The 16,713-nt window shown below is 28.9% G+C and overlaps 1 protein-coding gene across 5 annotated transcripts in view; it reads right to left on the bottom strand.

Moving 5' to 3' along the window:
• Positions 1-411: 411 nt before the first annotated feature.
• The window catches only part of LOC105128389 (uncharacterized), a 31,122-nt gene continuing 14,820 nt past the window's right edge, over positions 412-16,713 (bottom strand). For 2 of the 5 annotated variants that reach the window (XM_011030028.1, XM_011030027.1), the window contains exons 3-5: positions 2,788-3,009; positions 806-1,140; positions 412-721 (exon numbers count right to left, since the gene is read on the bottom strand). In XM_011030028.1, the coding sequence (XP_011028330.1) occupies positions 615-721; positions 806-1,140; positions 2,788-3,002 (657 nt within the window). In that variant the 5' untranslated portion in view covers positions 3,003-3,009 and the 3' untranslated portion in view covers positions 412-614. Of the gene's footprint in view, positions 722-805; positions 1,141-2,787; positions 3,177-13,707; positions 13,714-16,713 lie in introns of those variants that run through there. The other 3 variants (XM_011030025.1, XM_011030029.1, XM_011030026.1) reach the window with 3 other exon arrangements.

The raw sequence follows: 16,713 nt of genomic DNA, 5'->3' as shown, positions 1-16,713 counted from the left end.
ATGAATGGATATTGTTATCAAAAACAAATTAACATACGTATAGACACAGACCCACACAGTGCAGATTGATAGTGGGGTTTTTTTGGAGCAAGAATATTTAGATCAAACCAATAGATACGTAATTAAAATCAAATTAAATCAAATAAACCTCAACAACTTTTCTACTCATTTATAGAATTGTAGATTAGTAAAATTTCAGCTCAATTAGTCGCCATGCTTGTTTTCATAGTAACCATGTGAGATTTAAGTTCTCCAAGTCAGGAAACCTAACCCTATCTAACCACAACTTTTCTTTGATCGCCATTGAAACCCCACCAATTTGCTGTCTCTGGTGTTTCTATAATGAATGGACTTTGCTGGTAAAGAGAAGATCAACACAAAGAGAGACACAGACGCGCAGGGAGCACATGGATGAACAGTGGATCAAACTGAGCACTACATATATATATATAAGAGTTATTTAATAGAAATCAAGAACGTCCTCAAATCCTAATCGTTTTTCTTACATTACAAAGCTTTAATTTCAACCTCTCTTTACAAAACGTGCATGAAACAATTTTGCAAGCAAGTTGCAGAAGAACCAAAACTTGGCATCCACCATTCTTCCTGAATCCTCATATTGAAAAATCCATCATGTTCACCACCAAGTTGTCCATCATCAGAGAGGCGACTTCCGCGAAGCATTGCAACTCCCAATTCTGCTTCCCTGCCATTGATTTTCCTGTAAATGTTAGGATCGTAATAGATAATGTATAAGAGAGAAGTTAAAATCTCAGCAGCAGTTTCTGCTTGGAAAGAACCTTACCACACAGTGATGGTACTGATGATGCCAGCTTCCCGTTGGTCTTAGGTAAATTGATGGGGCATGCAGAGAGTGGAAGAACAGGAAGATTTTGACAGTTGCATATTTCCACCATGTGGCCATCAGGGTCATGGAAGAAGAGCTGGTCAACTGTGATGCCACCTTCTTCAACCACTGCAGTAACATATTCAATGTTCTTCTCCTCTAGTTTCTTGATAACAAGATTCATGTCTGAGCATTGAAATGAAATGTGGTTGTCTTTTGGATTGATCTTACTCTTCTTTGCTGGGGCCTTGTCTGATTCAAGCAGATGGATGCCTATACCATAGTTGAACAACCTGTAAAGCACCCACTCAATTAGTTCATTGATTAATAGACAACAGGCATTAATTACTATTATAATTCTTCCAGTTATAGTACAGCAGCCATTGATTACTATCATCAATGCCAAAAGTTCATCAATCAAGCCTACTTGCAAATTAACTCTAGCAAGCACATGGGTAATGGGATCAATGCGGCATGATGGATGATCCACATGCATCGATGTAATTTTTCTTTTATTTACCAATAAAAAAAAATTAAGATCAATTTATACATCATCATGCATAATTGGCCATGCTATTATTCATCATAGTTATAAGACATGCCTAGCTCGATGATTCGATTCAATGACTTGTTGATCTAGAACTTTCTTATATAAAATTCATTTTGAAATTAAACGTGTTCAGCTTAATGAATCAATTCAATGACCCTTTCATCTAGAGTTTTCTTATATAAAACCAGTTTTGAATTAGCTCATCCAGCTGCTAGTCAACCCATCAGATGGCCAAGTTGACTAGCAATTCAAGAGGGACAGCATATTATTAGCCTTTTACGTCCCAGAAAATTCCAACGTAACCTTTTCACTTCTAAAGGGTTTTAAGAATGCTTGTGAGGTGCTGTAACATGTACATGCATGGAGATCTAAGAGTAAAAAACGAATGAAAACAAGAAAAGAAAAGGTTAATTTCACTAGTTGCTTAATAGTGAAGGACCAAATTGGAACTTTGTAAGAAGAGATAGGATTAAAAGTGGAAAAAACACTTTATCCTTTTTATAATAACAAAAAACATGGGCGAACCACAGAAGTTCACCAGGGATCAATTGATTAGCTGGTTGCCAGCACACCTCCATGGTTATGGCAGGAGGTTCCGGGTGCGATGGCACAGGGCATGGGGCACTCAGCGTCCCCACTTTGCCATGATCAATAAAGAAAGAAAAGAAGGCTCAACAGGGACATTAATGCAAGACTTTTGAGCTGTATCGTAACGAGTGATGATTATGCTTAAGGCCTGGGTCAATAATTCAGGCTATTCATCATAAATGAGCATTATTTTAATTTACATAAATTCAAGGGGTGGTTTTTGAAGTGTTATTATCAATTTTTTTGAAAAATAATATCATTAATATATTTTAAAACAAAAAAATATTTTGAAAAGTGCAATTCCAATCACGGTATGAGTATGTAAAATGGTAAGAAAAAGGGTAGTATTTCCATTTTTCTCTTAGAAAAGAGGTAAAAAGGATATTTTAAAAAACCAAATATAGGTTGATGATATTGTAATAGTGAACAATCTCTCTAGGATACAATCAATATATATATATATATATAGAGAGAGAGAGAGAGAGAGAGATGGGTGGACAGATTTCAATTTTGAATGTAAACATAAATGGTAAATTAACATTATATTCTTATAGGAGTATTGCTCTAGACTCAAGAGTATAAACCATTTCAATTTATTGTGTGGAAAACATAAGTTAAGCTAGGAGGAGGAAAGATCGAGACTATATATAACAGTAAGTATGTAAAATTGTTTTGCGCATCTGTCTTTCATGATCCATTTTCCTATGAAGTTAGAGAACAAAGAGGCCATATATATATATATATATATATATATATAGCTAGAGAAGATGATACAGAGAGAGAGAGGGGTGTGGATACGTACCATGCTCCTTCAAATTTGAAGGAAGAAGGTCTTTTGATGAGAACAAAACCCAAAACATCATAGTAGAACTCGACAGATTCGGCAACAGACTTGCAAACAAAAGAGATATGGTTTAAGGCTAGAGGCATGGGTGTTGTTCCTGTTGAAGGTGGGAAGGCCGGTGAAGGAGAAACCCACCTCTCTATTTCCTCCTGAATCTCTCCAATATTCCCCATGATCTCTCTGTCGAAATCAACTTGTCTGTTTTCTCCTGGATAATGCGTAACGTTGTCAATATAGGGTAATGGTAGGGAACAAATTAGTAGTGTATTTGTAAGGGACAACAGCTAAAGAAGACGAAGAAGAAAAGCCAGAGTTGTCGTGTTCTCCATTTATTATTAGTTGGAAAATAGTCGGAGTAAATGATCTTATCAACTACAAGCTACCAATCACCCACCAACACAGTTAATTATTAGTTTGACATTATAAATTAGCACATTGTTAGCTTTCTTTCACGTTTCTAATTTATGTACCTGTTGTACTCATGAACTCTCCTCTCCTAAATTTAAAAATATTAAAACATAATATAAAAAAACAAATTTAAAACAAAAAAACAAACAACTTCTAAAACTTACTGGCATTGTAAGACACTCGTTAAGTTATAGAGACTTTGTTTGTTTTGGCGGCATAAATGATATTTTCAAGAAAAAAAGATTTTTTTAATTGAATTTCTTTTAATAATTTTAAATTATTTTGATATACTGATTGTTATAGAATAATCTCAGCATAATATTTTAAACTATTAAGTAAAATTTTAAAATATCTTATATATTATTTTCTAATATATCCTATTAAATGAAAGTCCTTCAAACTTGAAATTTACATAGATTCATACTATTTTATATTTAATTTTTATCAGATAAATAGAAATAATTAGATTTGAACTCGTAATCGCTTGGTTATTAAGGCTTTAATATTGTGTCAAAGAATCATCTTAACACAATTGCTTTAACTATTACATAAAATACAAAAATATAATTTATATTATTTTTTAATATTGAGATAAAATATATTCAAATAAAAAATACCTTTACAAAAAAATTCTGCCCTTTATTATTATATACACACCAAATCAATTATGTTGCTTGTAAAGTTTTCATGTTTAATTATCACAGGGATTTTGTTTTTTTTCTAAAATTAATTATTTAATAAAAAAATAGTAATTTATTCAGAAATTTAGATTACCAAGTGAAGTTCAAGAATCATCATTATATATTTTTCAAATTTTATAAACAAAATATGTATAGACAAATTATAATTTTATAAGATATAAAATTGAGAACGACTCAATTATCATAAAATTTTAATTTTTGAATAAAAAATATCAATATACTCTCATATAATATATATTTTTTTAAATTATCTCTTTCTATAAAAATATGTAGTCAATTATATTTTTTAGTTTATACCATTTGATAAGTTCATCCATCAATTATTTTTCTGTTATAATTAATAAATTCAGTTTGGTGTTAGGAATTTTAAAATGTAGAATGCCAGGAGTATGTGCCATTTGATAACTTAATAAATAAATAAAAACTTCATGTGAGGAGAATGTGGAGAAATGTCATAAAAACTAATCAATCCCAAGTTAATTCTTAAAAATATTAATTAAAATAAAATATAACATCGATAATCGCTGGCCGCAAAACTCTAAGTCTCTTGTGTGAATGGATCCAGCTACATATTTACAAATTCTACTCACGTTGTATTATTTAATTTCTACTTGTCTCCCGATAAAATTTAATATTTAGAGTTTCATAAAATCAAAAACAAATCTCAAGATTTTAACCCATGCATCACTACATGACAAAGATCAATTCTCACACTTTAAATTAAAATGATTTTGTAATAAAATATTAAAAATTCTCATATTTGTAATTTTTCAATTAAAAAAATTACATATCCAAAATTATAAAATTTCATCTAATAACTTAATTTTTTTAATTATTATGTTGTTTATCATTCTATTACTTTGCGTAAATTTATAAAATAATTTTCAACAAATAAATTAAATCTAAAAATTAACTATAAAATATTTTTTATTAACCAATTTATCTTCAAAATATTTTACAAAAAACAAATACTAAAATTTTTCAAAAAATATTTTTCCATAAAATATTTTACATAACAAATATACCTGAATCTAATTGCAATTCATGTTGTTATCTCAAATGATAGATAAAGAAGATATTTGAAAGTATAGTAGTAGTTACGGTTTAAAGTATTTTTATTAAAAAATACATAAAAATAATATTTTTATTTTAAAAAAATTATTTTTAACATCAAAACAATCTAAAAACATAAAAAATAATTTAAAAAAAAAACTAAATTTTAAACAATACAAATCTAAAAACATAAAAAAATAATTTAAAAAAAAACGAAATTTTAAACAATACAAATTCAACCTTATTTCCAAAACCAACCGTGCGTTTCATGCCATCAATTTAAAATTGTGTAATCATTCCTTCTTTTCTTTTTTCTTTTTTGGTGGTTCAAATTCTTGTACTATTTTTATTTTATTAATTAAAGATGCATAAATGGATCTGAGTCATCGTAATCGATGAGAAGAGTTTACGGATTCTTATTTATTCTTGAGGTGTAAGAATCCGAGTCATCATCTGTATATATTTGATGGGAAATTGTGAAGGAAAATCAATGGAACTTCGTGGCCCAATGATATATATATAAAATAATAAGAAATAAAATAAAATTTGAAAGTGTTGCTGTCTATTTTACTTCTACTCATTAATTATCTGCCTTCGCATGTAATTTCGTCCACAATCATTTTCGTGTCTAATTAAATTCAAATAAAATCAACTACCTACAACGAAAATATATCAAATCATTGCTCAGCAACCACAAACTTAAATATAGTCTTCTTTCCCCCAGCAGAAAAATAAATAAATTTCAGTAAAATCAACAAGTTGTTTCATAATTAATTATGGGAGGGAAAAAACAAAGTATGGCAACCACGATACTCCAAATTGAAGATGATCTTTCAATAAAGAAAAGAAAATATTATATTAGTCTAGCTATGTGTTTTTTTTTTTTATATAAAATTCAATAAATAAATCCTTTGCCTTCAAGACCATAAGTTAGTCTCTTAATCAAATTTTATTGTTAATTCTTGTTGGAATTTCAAAATCACCCTATTTAATTTTTAATTATTTTTTATCTATAATAGGTTGGATTAGAAAATTTAATTAAAACTAAGGAGAAATTTAAGACAAAAACAATTAAATTATCGTGAAAAACACACATCCTTCTGGGAGTTTATACGTGCATGGTACAATAATTTGAAGCCAAACTTTATTGAAAGATTCAGTTAATCTCTGCGTCAAACTAGTGGCACACTTCAACACCAACATGTCTTCCAAGAAAAGCTCCACAAAGCTATTTGATATTGTCCAACAAGAGAAAAAGTTTACTCAGACATATTCCTCCCTTATACCTATCACTCAGATCACCTCAGGATGTATAATCCTTAATAGGAATGTAAGTTTATTTTTGAAATAAAAATAATGCATCTCTAATATATATTTGTTATCTACAGATCTCTAATGAGGAATTCCAGACATTTTCCAAGGAAATGATTGACTTGGTCTCCCGAAGGCAATAACATAACTCTCCTCCAAGAGGATCTACTTGGTTTCCCTAGGGCAACAACCCTATAATCTTTAATAGATAGGTATGATGTCTCCCTATTACAAAAATATCATTCTCTAGATGATGCCTAAGAGCCTTTCACCAATTCACTAAGGTTGATTTTAAATCACTTATTCTATACTGTAGTTTTGAACTGACACATTTTTTAGGTGATGCTAAAAGACCCCACCAATTCTCCAAAGATTAATCTTGGATCTCTCGCCTCTCCAATAGAGTCTCAAACTGGCATGACTCTTTAGTAGGGCTTTCAACCTTTATATTATCTCTAGGGATGATATTAGATCTCTCACTCTCGGGTATAACCTCTCTCCAATATAGGACTCTCACATCGTATTACATCACTAGGAAAGCCACAAGCCATCCACTATCACAAAATAACCACTCTTCAGTAGAGGCTCTTAAGCCCTCATACCATCACCAAGGAGGCTATTAACCTCCCACTATTTGTAAAGATCTTTCTCCAATTAAGGGTTATCATACCTCATGTCATCTTAGAAATGTTACATATCTCTTACACTTCATTATCTACTCTTCAATAGAGGGCTCTCATCTATATCATCTTAAAAAGGTCACATACATCTTATGTAATAATATGATCAATCTTCAAATGATGAACTTGATCTTTATGGTGCAATAAAACCACTATTTATAGGTTCACCCCGTTTACCTCTTAGAATTTTATCTAAGTATAGGCATCGATATAGGTCTGTCCCCTTAGCCATTTAGAAAATTTTTTAAGTATAGGCTTCTCCTTTATAGGTTTCCTTTTCGCCCCTAAATTTATTTTTTTTCTAAATATAAGTCCTCTTTTATGGGTTTGTCCCCTATACTCCTAGAAATTTTTCTAGGTATAAGTGTTGACATTAAAATTATTTCACCTCTAATAAAGTGAAGCACTTTACTCAAGCTTAACACTCTTTAGAAATTTTTTTCAGGAGCCTACGCGGGTCTATTAATATTTTATACTGATCCAATACTTATTATTTTGAGTATAATACAATTCAAAATATCACAAGGGTGAAATAACACTTTAACCCCTTTTCTCCATAAAAAGACAAGATTCATGGGTTATAACTTCACCATGAATCCTTTAAGCTCTAAGTTCATAATCTCTTCATTTTTAATATTTTTAGTATACATATTTTCACAGTTTATCTCTCTAAAATATCATTGTATTTTCTCTATTTATAAAGTTATTGACTTAAATATATTAGAGTTTTTACATCCATCAAAATGAATCTTTTTGCAAATACTAGTTACCAGTCATTTTAATTTATTAGACATCACTAGTTATTAGTTATAAATCATCTAGGTTTTTCATATCAAGCTATTAGACAACTTAGCTAAAAAAATAAATCAAATTATTTAAGTTAAGAAATTAACTGATTATTCAATATATTAATTTTATTTTTAAATATCTTAAATTTTAGAACGTTATCAATAGAATCCAAAAAAGAGACTCTCAAGAAAAACAGGTTATCCAAAAGAAACAAATTCAAGACCATTTCCGATCGTGATACCATGACGAAAGATGGATCCAAGGACTCGTTAACCCCACTTTAAAATAAATATAAAGGTAGAGTACTATGTTAAGACTAGACTTGGTAGAAGAAAAGTATTGATTATGTGGTTCAGTGCAGGGAAGGAGAAGGAATCGGGAGGCTCTCTAGTCTCGAAAGTCCAAGCATGTGCATGCGAAATTTATTTAATACATGTCACCTTTCATTTTCTGGAAATCAAATTTCTTTCACCAGTTCTTTTGTACAAGTAATGTAGTTTGAAAAGGGTTACTTGATTGGAATTAAGATTATACAAATTGGTAAACTTTAGAATATTATTAGGTTTAATTAGCTTGTAATGGTTACCCCCGAGCTAGCTATACCAAACAAACTTGGATGTGATTTATGACTATTTTGCCAGGATTACTCTATGAATTTAAGCTTCCAACTACGTGCAATGCATGCGTTTTTTTTTTATAAATAGTATTGGGGTTAGAGTTTTTTTATATATATAAAGATAGTATTTGTTTGTGAAAATAGCACAATTTATGAACACATGAAGGTCTTAAATATGTGCAACGACAAGATGCTTGGGTTACACATGATAAGATGCGGAGGTGAGATCTGTGCATCCAGCAAAGACGCGAATGTGCGACCTTAACATTGCAATATTATTGGTGTTGTTCCTGCCTTTCAACTCTCTGTTCGAAAAATCAATAAATTGTGATGTTTTTATATTTTTAGTTGTGTTATTTTGTAAAAAAACAATGTCATTATGCTATTTTTCAAATTAAAAAAAAAAATCTATGCAAGACATCAAGGAATTGATTTGATAGCAAGTAAAGTATGTTGTTGTTTTTTTGTTTTTTAAATTTAAATTATAGAATTAATATTAAGATTAACGTATACAATATTAAGCTAAGCACATTTACTATTTAATAAATAAATAAAACACCATGCTAGGAAATAACTAATTCAAATCTTACAACATCCCATTATTCCCATATATATATATATATATATAGGCAAAATGCAATATTATAAAGATAACAGTGGTTTTCAGCTATTGGATCTGACATGGATCCTACAAAGCTCATACAGAGATATGATCAAAGATATGGAGGCAACATCTTCTATTGTTAAGACGTATGGACATGCTCAAGAGCTGAGCTGTAAGCTTGTACACATTCACATGGTGGGGGTGGACAAGTTTCTCCATGAAACACTTCCACGTGAAACCTTTGATTTAGGGTTTTGACTTTTCAAAATTGCGTGTTGCCACCTATGATGACTAGTCTGCAGCAAAGACTGATCAGCAGCTGCCCAGGCTGTTCTTGCCGAGGGTCTGGATCATTCTGATAAGACTTCTTGTCTTCTTTCTCCCTTAATTCTTGGCATTTTACAGACAGCGAGAGGGAGCGTCGAGTGGGTTGAAGAATTCTTTTGCCTCAGGAACTTGACAAATCATGATCTGGCGAGGGAAAACTCTAATCGGAGGAGGGGTAGATGACTTCACATTCATATGAGAAATATTTTAGTTTTGATTAATTAATTTTAGAATTTGAACGAAAAAAATAAAATAAACAGTTAATTAGCAGCTCATAAAAATAATTAAAACAAAAATAAAAATAAAAACATTAAGAGAAGATATGGAAATAGACAGCTCGCAGCTCATGATCAACCATGTGTGCTTGCATATATCTTGGCCTTCTGTGGAGAATGTATTTATTGTGTGATGTTTCTTAAAAATATTTTTGAATTAAAAATTTATTAAAATAAAGATTTTTTTATACTTAACAGTAACATATTAAATTCATCCAAAATTATCTAAACAAATATAAGTTTAATGCATATTTAAATAAAAATAATTTAAAAAGCATATAAGGTTACTTGTAAAAAAATAACTAAGGTCCAATTTAAAAATATAGGAATGAATATAAACCTTGTCCAATCCTGTATAGTTTAAAGAAGTTTGCTTTTAATAATATTAGCAATTTGTACAAAAAAAGAACAATAAAGACTTTACGAGTCCTTTTATATAAAGTAATCTTATAATTATTGGGTTTTGTTGACCTATTTTTAAGTATTTTTAGAGTTTTTATAGTCAAAATAAAGTGTAATAATTAACTTAGAGATAATTTAAAATACTTATTTTTTATTATTTAAGATTTTATATGATGTATAAATAAGCATTTAAAGGAAATAGGAGATTAACCTATATTTTAGAAATTATATTAATTTTTAATCTCTATCTTTTTAAATATTGAGTTGAATTTATATATTAGCATTGACACATAGTTTGAAGTAGCTTGTATCCTAGTGTTATGTTATGAATGGACAAAAAAAAAAATTAAACGTGAGAAAAATTTAGGTTTTGAAATTTTTTTGGTATTGTTATTAAACCAAAAAATACAACCATTTTGAATGTTTTTTTTCATAAGGATAAATTTCTATATTAATGTGTCTCTTGTTTATTGTAGCCAACATAATATTTTTAATTGAAATCATTATTTTTGTTTTTAAAAAATATTTTATGGTTGTTAAAGTAAGTTAAAAAGAAATATTTGTTCATATTTTGTGTGATTGGAAGCTACACAAATCATAAATATAATAAACCTATGTTCAAAATCTATTTGAACATTTTAATAATAAAACACCGATTTCAGTCCATTTTTCATGAAAAAAATTATTATTAATATTATTATTTTCAAATTAGATATAAAATAATTGAAAAAATAAAATTTAAATATGAATTTATAATAATATTTGAAAATTAAGTAAAATATGGTAAGTTCTTTTTAAAATGTCAAAAAACAAAACAGAAAAAAAATGAAAAAAACAAAAATGAAAAGAAAGAAATTTTTTTTAACAAAAGGCTGGCCTAGCTCCCAGCCCATCATAGCAGGCCAGGCATGCAAGGGCCTAGAGACTGACCCGCACGCTTAACTTGTTTTTATTTTATTTTATTAAGAGGGCATGTGGTCCGCCCCTTATTGTTCTTAAAAATAAATGTGATAATAAAAAAAATAAAAATAAAATATTGATTAATATTAATTATCAGTATTTATAAATAAAAAATTATTAAGAATTAATAACAGTAATCATAACCTTTAAATCCATGCGTGCTTGCATATATCTTGGATTTCTGTGGAGAATGTATTTATTGTGTGATGTTTCTTAAAAATATTTTTGAATTAAAAATGTATGAAAATAAAGAATTTTTTACACTTAACATTAACATATTAAATTCATCCAAAATTATCTAAACAAATATCAATTTAATGCATATATAAATAAAAAATAATTTAAAAAGCATATTATAGCATAAAAACAAACAAGCACTCAATGATTTCTAATTTCTATTATGATCTAAAAAAAGGCAAATGTAGATATAAAAAATATTGAGTTGAAGATTGATGTTCAAAAATAGAAATTAATTAAGGTTTTATTAGTAGAGTTCGTCGAAAGGTATAAATTTGTTACCCTAAATAAGCCAAAGCTAGCACATAAGACAATAACTAAGGTCCAATTTAAAAATATCGGAATGAATATAAACTTTGTCGGATCCTGTATAGTTTAAAGTTAATTTGCTTTTAATAATATTAGCGATTTGTAAGTAAAAGAACAATAAAGACTTTAGGAGTCCTTTTATACAAAGTAGTCTTATAAGTATTGGGTTTTGAAAAAAATTTGGCATTGTTATTAAACCAAAAAATACAACCATTTTGAATGTTTTTTTTCATAAGGATAAATTTCTATATTAATGTGTCTCCAACATAATTTTTTTAATTGAAATCATTATTTTTGTTTAAAAAAATATTTTATAATTGTTAAAGTAAGTTAAAAAAAATATTTGTTCATATTTTATGTAATTGGAAGCTAAAAAAATCATTAATATAATAAAAATATATTCAAAATCTATTTGAACATTTTAATAATAAAACACCGATTTCAACCTATTTTTCATGAAAAAAATTATTATTAGTATTGGTATTTTCATATTAGATATAAAATAATTGAAAAAATAAAATTTAAATTAGAATTTATAATAATATTTAAGAATCATGTAAAAACTAAAAAGTAAGTAAACTATGGCAAGTTCTTTTTAAAATGTCAAAAAACAAAACAAAAAAAAAGGAAAAAAACAAGAAAGAAAAGAAAAAAGAAAAATTCAACAATAGGCTGGCCTAGCTCCCAGCCCATCATAGCAGGCCAGGCATGCAAGGGCCTAGAGACTGACCCGCACGCTTAACTTGTTTTTATTTTTTTTTATTAAGAGGACATGTGGTGCACCCCTTATTGTTATTAAAAATAAATGTGATAGTAAAAAAAAATTGATTAATATTAAATTATCAGTATTTATAAATAAAAAATTATTAAGAATTAATGACAGTAATCATAATCATAACCGTTAAATAATTTCTACTAAAATTAATTATCACCGTCATAAATTTTTTCCTTTGTTAAAATTAAAATCATCAACATCTTTAATTTAAATGATGAAAAAAATTAATTAATTTGAAGTCAATCCATTTAAATTAAAAACTTAATTGATAAGATAAGAGGTAATATATTAAAAAAAAATTTAAAAAAAAATGAGAGGCAAGGAAGAAAGAATGAGCGAGAGTGGTGGATGAGGATATGTGTTTTGGTGAGAAATTAAAAAAAAATAATGATTTTGAGGGTGACTGTGAGTTTGAGAGTTGGGGAAGGAAAACAAATGTGTAATATTTTTAAAAAATAAGATATGCTGTGTTACAAATATTATATCATAAGGCGTTCAAAATAATTTAACATATATATATATATATATATACTACAGCATAATAATACCAAAAACATCATAAATATAAAGGTGGGCCCTCTGCCAAAAGGTGCATTTATAATTGTAATGTTTGAACACAACTCGGAGAGTTAATTATAGGGTCTCTGCCAATGAAGAGCACCTACACGTATGCAAGTCCTTATCCTTAACCTTAACCTATATCAATTACAAAATAATATTTTAAAAAATAATTCAAAAAACTGAAATAAAATTATTTTAAAAAAAATCTTAAAATTAACATAATCAGATTTCATTTAAGTTTGATTAGTTCAATCAAATTATAAATTAATCTTTCAAGTGACTTAAAATTGATTTTTCTAGTCAATATTTAAAACAACTTGAAAATAAATCTAATTTGGGGTGAGGTCCCGAATCAACATGCAAATAAATTAATCCATCATATAAGATAAAATTTAATAACTATAATCAAAATTCATGTTGAGATGAAATGGATTTAAAACCTGAGAGTGAATGAACTGTCCTCTCACCACCCGAAGTAAATCCCATGGAGGCAGACATAATACAAGAGGTGGAGCACATATCCTCTCACCACTCGAAGTAAACCTCCATGGAGGCAGACATGATACAAGAGGTGGAGGACTTATCCTCTGTTTACAGAAATGAAAATCGCAACCCAACATTGTTAGTTGTCATGTGGGCCAAATAATAAAGGGTGCTCGACGGCCGGCGGGACCATGACTTGGGGACTCATTTCTGAGGGTGAACCCTACATCATAAATGTGGTGGTTGATGATGATATCACTTTCTGATTATCGACTGACTTGGAAATATCACTTGCATTTTTAACATGGAAAAAAGATGATGCTTAAAAGCGTTTTCTGCCCACCAGACAAAACTAAAATATACTTCTTGCCGTCATGGTTATGAAACCTCATTCTAAGATTCTTTACTTGATTAATATAAATTAATTTAAAATATTATTGTTTTTTTTAAATTATCTAGCTGAGTTTTTGATTAAATCTGGTGGGTTGACTTATTGTTCTCGGTTATTATCTCAAGATAAAAAATACAAAAATAATAAAAATAGTGAAACATGTTCCAATCCTTCTTTTTTTTTTTTTGATAAGACATAAATTTTATCTATATAATTTATCATGGTTATCAAACCTTGTTCTAATCTAGATTCTGTATTAGTTGAATTAACTCAAATTAATATAAAATAACATTATTTTAAAAAAATTATCTAGCTCGTGAATAATCAAGTCCCTTGTTCTCGGTTATTTTCTTGAAATAGAAAATAATAAAAATAGAGGAAACATGTCCTCTATCTTTCTTGTTCTGATTTTTCTTCCAATCAAATACATTTGTATCTCGTACTTCTCTTTGGTCGGGGGACACTAACTCAATGCAACCTAAGCTATAGATTAGCGAACGTATCAATGGCCCCACTTCACTCAGTTTCCCACTTCTCTACCCCAATGTGCCTAAAATCAAAGCCGCTAAATTTCGGTGATGCCCAGAATCTAGAAAGAAATGATGTCAGGAAACTAAAAGAAAGCACAACGTCATCTCACTTATCTGATAACCGCAAACATTACAAGGCACTTGTAGAAGCTGACGCATAAATCCCGGGCCTCCTGATATGATTATCATTAACTGTCCGAAAGTCCCAAGTCCAGCACAGAGAGAACGACATGAAGGTTTTCTGCTCTTTCTGTAGCACCACAAAGATGATGCCACGTGGAAAACCCCCCTGTTTCACCTTCACCATCTTAACGGTTTATCATAATGGTCCAAACAACTACGGGATTTCAAGCCTTCACAGTCTACATCAATCTATAAATTTTAGTATCATTCAAAAATTTAATTAAGTTATATACAAGTTAGCCTGGATATTCATGTTAATGAAAAAAAATCAAGCATATGCACATGTTAGAGTGGAGAATGTCTGGGTAGATCATGTAACCAGCAGCCTGCAACTCACAGTTTCTTTGGCTTCTCAGCTTATTTTTCCAGAAGGCGTTGGTTAACTTGCAACTTTCTTAAGCACATGTCCCCCAGTATATCAATAAAGGCTATTAATATACTTTTCATTTTGGAACACTGACTCTTTGTAGGGCAATTTGTGCTCTCAGAACCAAAGTCTAGTATAGGACCTGCAGATGCATATAGCCAAAGCCAACAACTTGTAGGAAAAGTTTAGGATTTTAATGACAGATTGTTACGTGAAAAGTAGTTTTTTTAAAATTTTGAATGAAAAACATTTTTTAAAAATTATAAAAAAAATTAAAAATACTATAGTATTTATTATTACATTAAATTTGATTCTCAAATTTTTAATTATTATATATTTTATTTAGAATTTTTTTTTAATTTTATTTCTTAAAATTTAATTTTTATATTAACTTTGATCCTTATTTTTATAATTGTTATTTACTTTTCTCTTATTATTTTTTTAATTGAGACTTTTTTATCTATTAAATTTAGTCCTTATTCTTTTGATTATTACTTATTTTATTTGAAATAATTTATAAAATTATAATAATTATTATTTTAATTTCATCATCTTTAATTTTTTTAATTTATTATATTTAATCTCCATTAATTTGATTATTATTTATTTTATTTGAGATAATTTATAAAATTAGAATTTTTTTCAATTTCATTTTCATTCAAACATTTAATTTGTAAGATTTGTTTTTTTATTATTTTAATAAATTAAAAAAAAATTTAAATTATTTTCCATAACATAATTAAATATTAAAAAATATTTTTTAATTTATTTTTTATAATATTATTAAACATCAAAAAATAATTTATTTTTTTCAATTGGAAGACACAAGTCACTCTTCCTTTTAAGGAAGTGAATGAGCATGCCGTTTTCAGAAATTATAATTTTTTTATTTAAAATAATTTTTTATATTTTTAAATTATTTTGATGTATTAATATCAAAAATAATTTTATTTTAATATATTTTTTAAAAAAATAATATTTTAAATCCGCTACCGTAATTTCAAGCTATAGAGTAGATTGATCAGGATGTTGTTTTGGAAAAGCCTTCTGAACTTGACACCCAAGGCCAGAGGACATACCGTGATGATGACCAGAGTCCAGACCCTTGGAAAAGAAATGGATCCAGCAAAAGAGGCATGGACCACACAAATTGAGGAAGATTCTTCTGAGAAAGGAAATGAACCAGATGAGATTACTAGCAAGGCTCAGCTCTCTCTATTTCTTCAATGCTGCTGCTCTTAAAAGTTTAGCCATCACAAAAAACACTACAGACCTGAACCTTACCTGTTAAGATAACAGCTTCAGTTGGGATAAGAAATTAAATCCTTTACTAAGAAAATGATTGCCAGCCATATGAACAGCAAAATTCAGGGTAACTGGCATGGCAACATGTCTACTCGATAACCTCAAATATCTCTACCCTGAAGCAACAATTAGCTGTCCTCTTACTGTAATGCTTTGTAGTAGCAAGCTTCCCACAATAAGATAAATTAAATAGCAACATCACTTATCTGTGAAACCTAAAATTATTGCGAATGAAAAGAGGGAATTCTCAGCAAATACCTGTTAGATTTTTCAGGGAGGAAAACCGTAACCAAAGTCATGTTTCAGTTCTCGGCCTCCCATCAAAGGCATACATCACGACTTCAAGATGTGGAGTGTTAAAACTTCATTCATAGAAAGTGCATATGAATGATTAGCAAAGGCTGAGGCAGGATGCAGCAGACTCTCCTTTCATTGAAAAAGAAATCATAAATGAACAAGTCAACAAACAGTGAAACAAAAAGAGGCCAAGTTTGGGTTGCGATAAAGCATGTTATAGTAAGTTTTTTGTCTTTTTTCACAGTGAAATGCTTTCCCCTCTGGCTCTAGTTTCCTGTTTTTAGCTTCTTGTACATCATTAACAAGAAGTTGGAGATAAA

This window comes from Populus euphratica, unplaced genomic scaffold, assembly GCF_000495115.2.
Source record: "Populus euphratica unplaced genomic scaffold, PopEup_1.0 scaffold14.1, whole genome shotgun sequence".
Taxonomy (NCBI): domain Eukaryota; kingdom Viridiplantae; phylum Streptophyta; class Magnoliopsida; order Malpighiales; family Salicaceae; genus Populus; species Populus euphratica.
The sequence above is the reverse complement of the archived record's forward strand: the minus strand, read 5'-3'. Positions and strand labels throughout refer to the sequence as shown.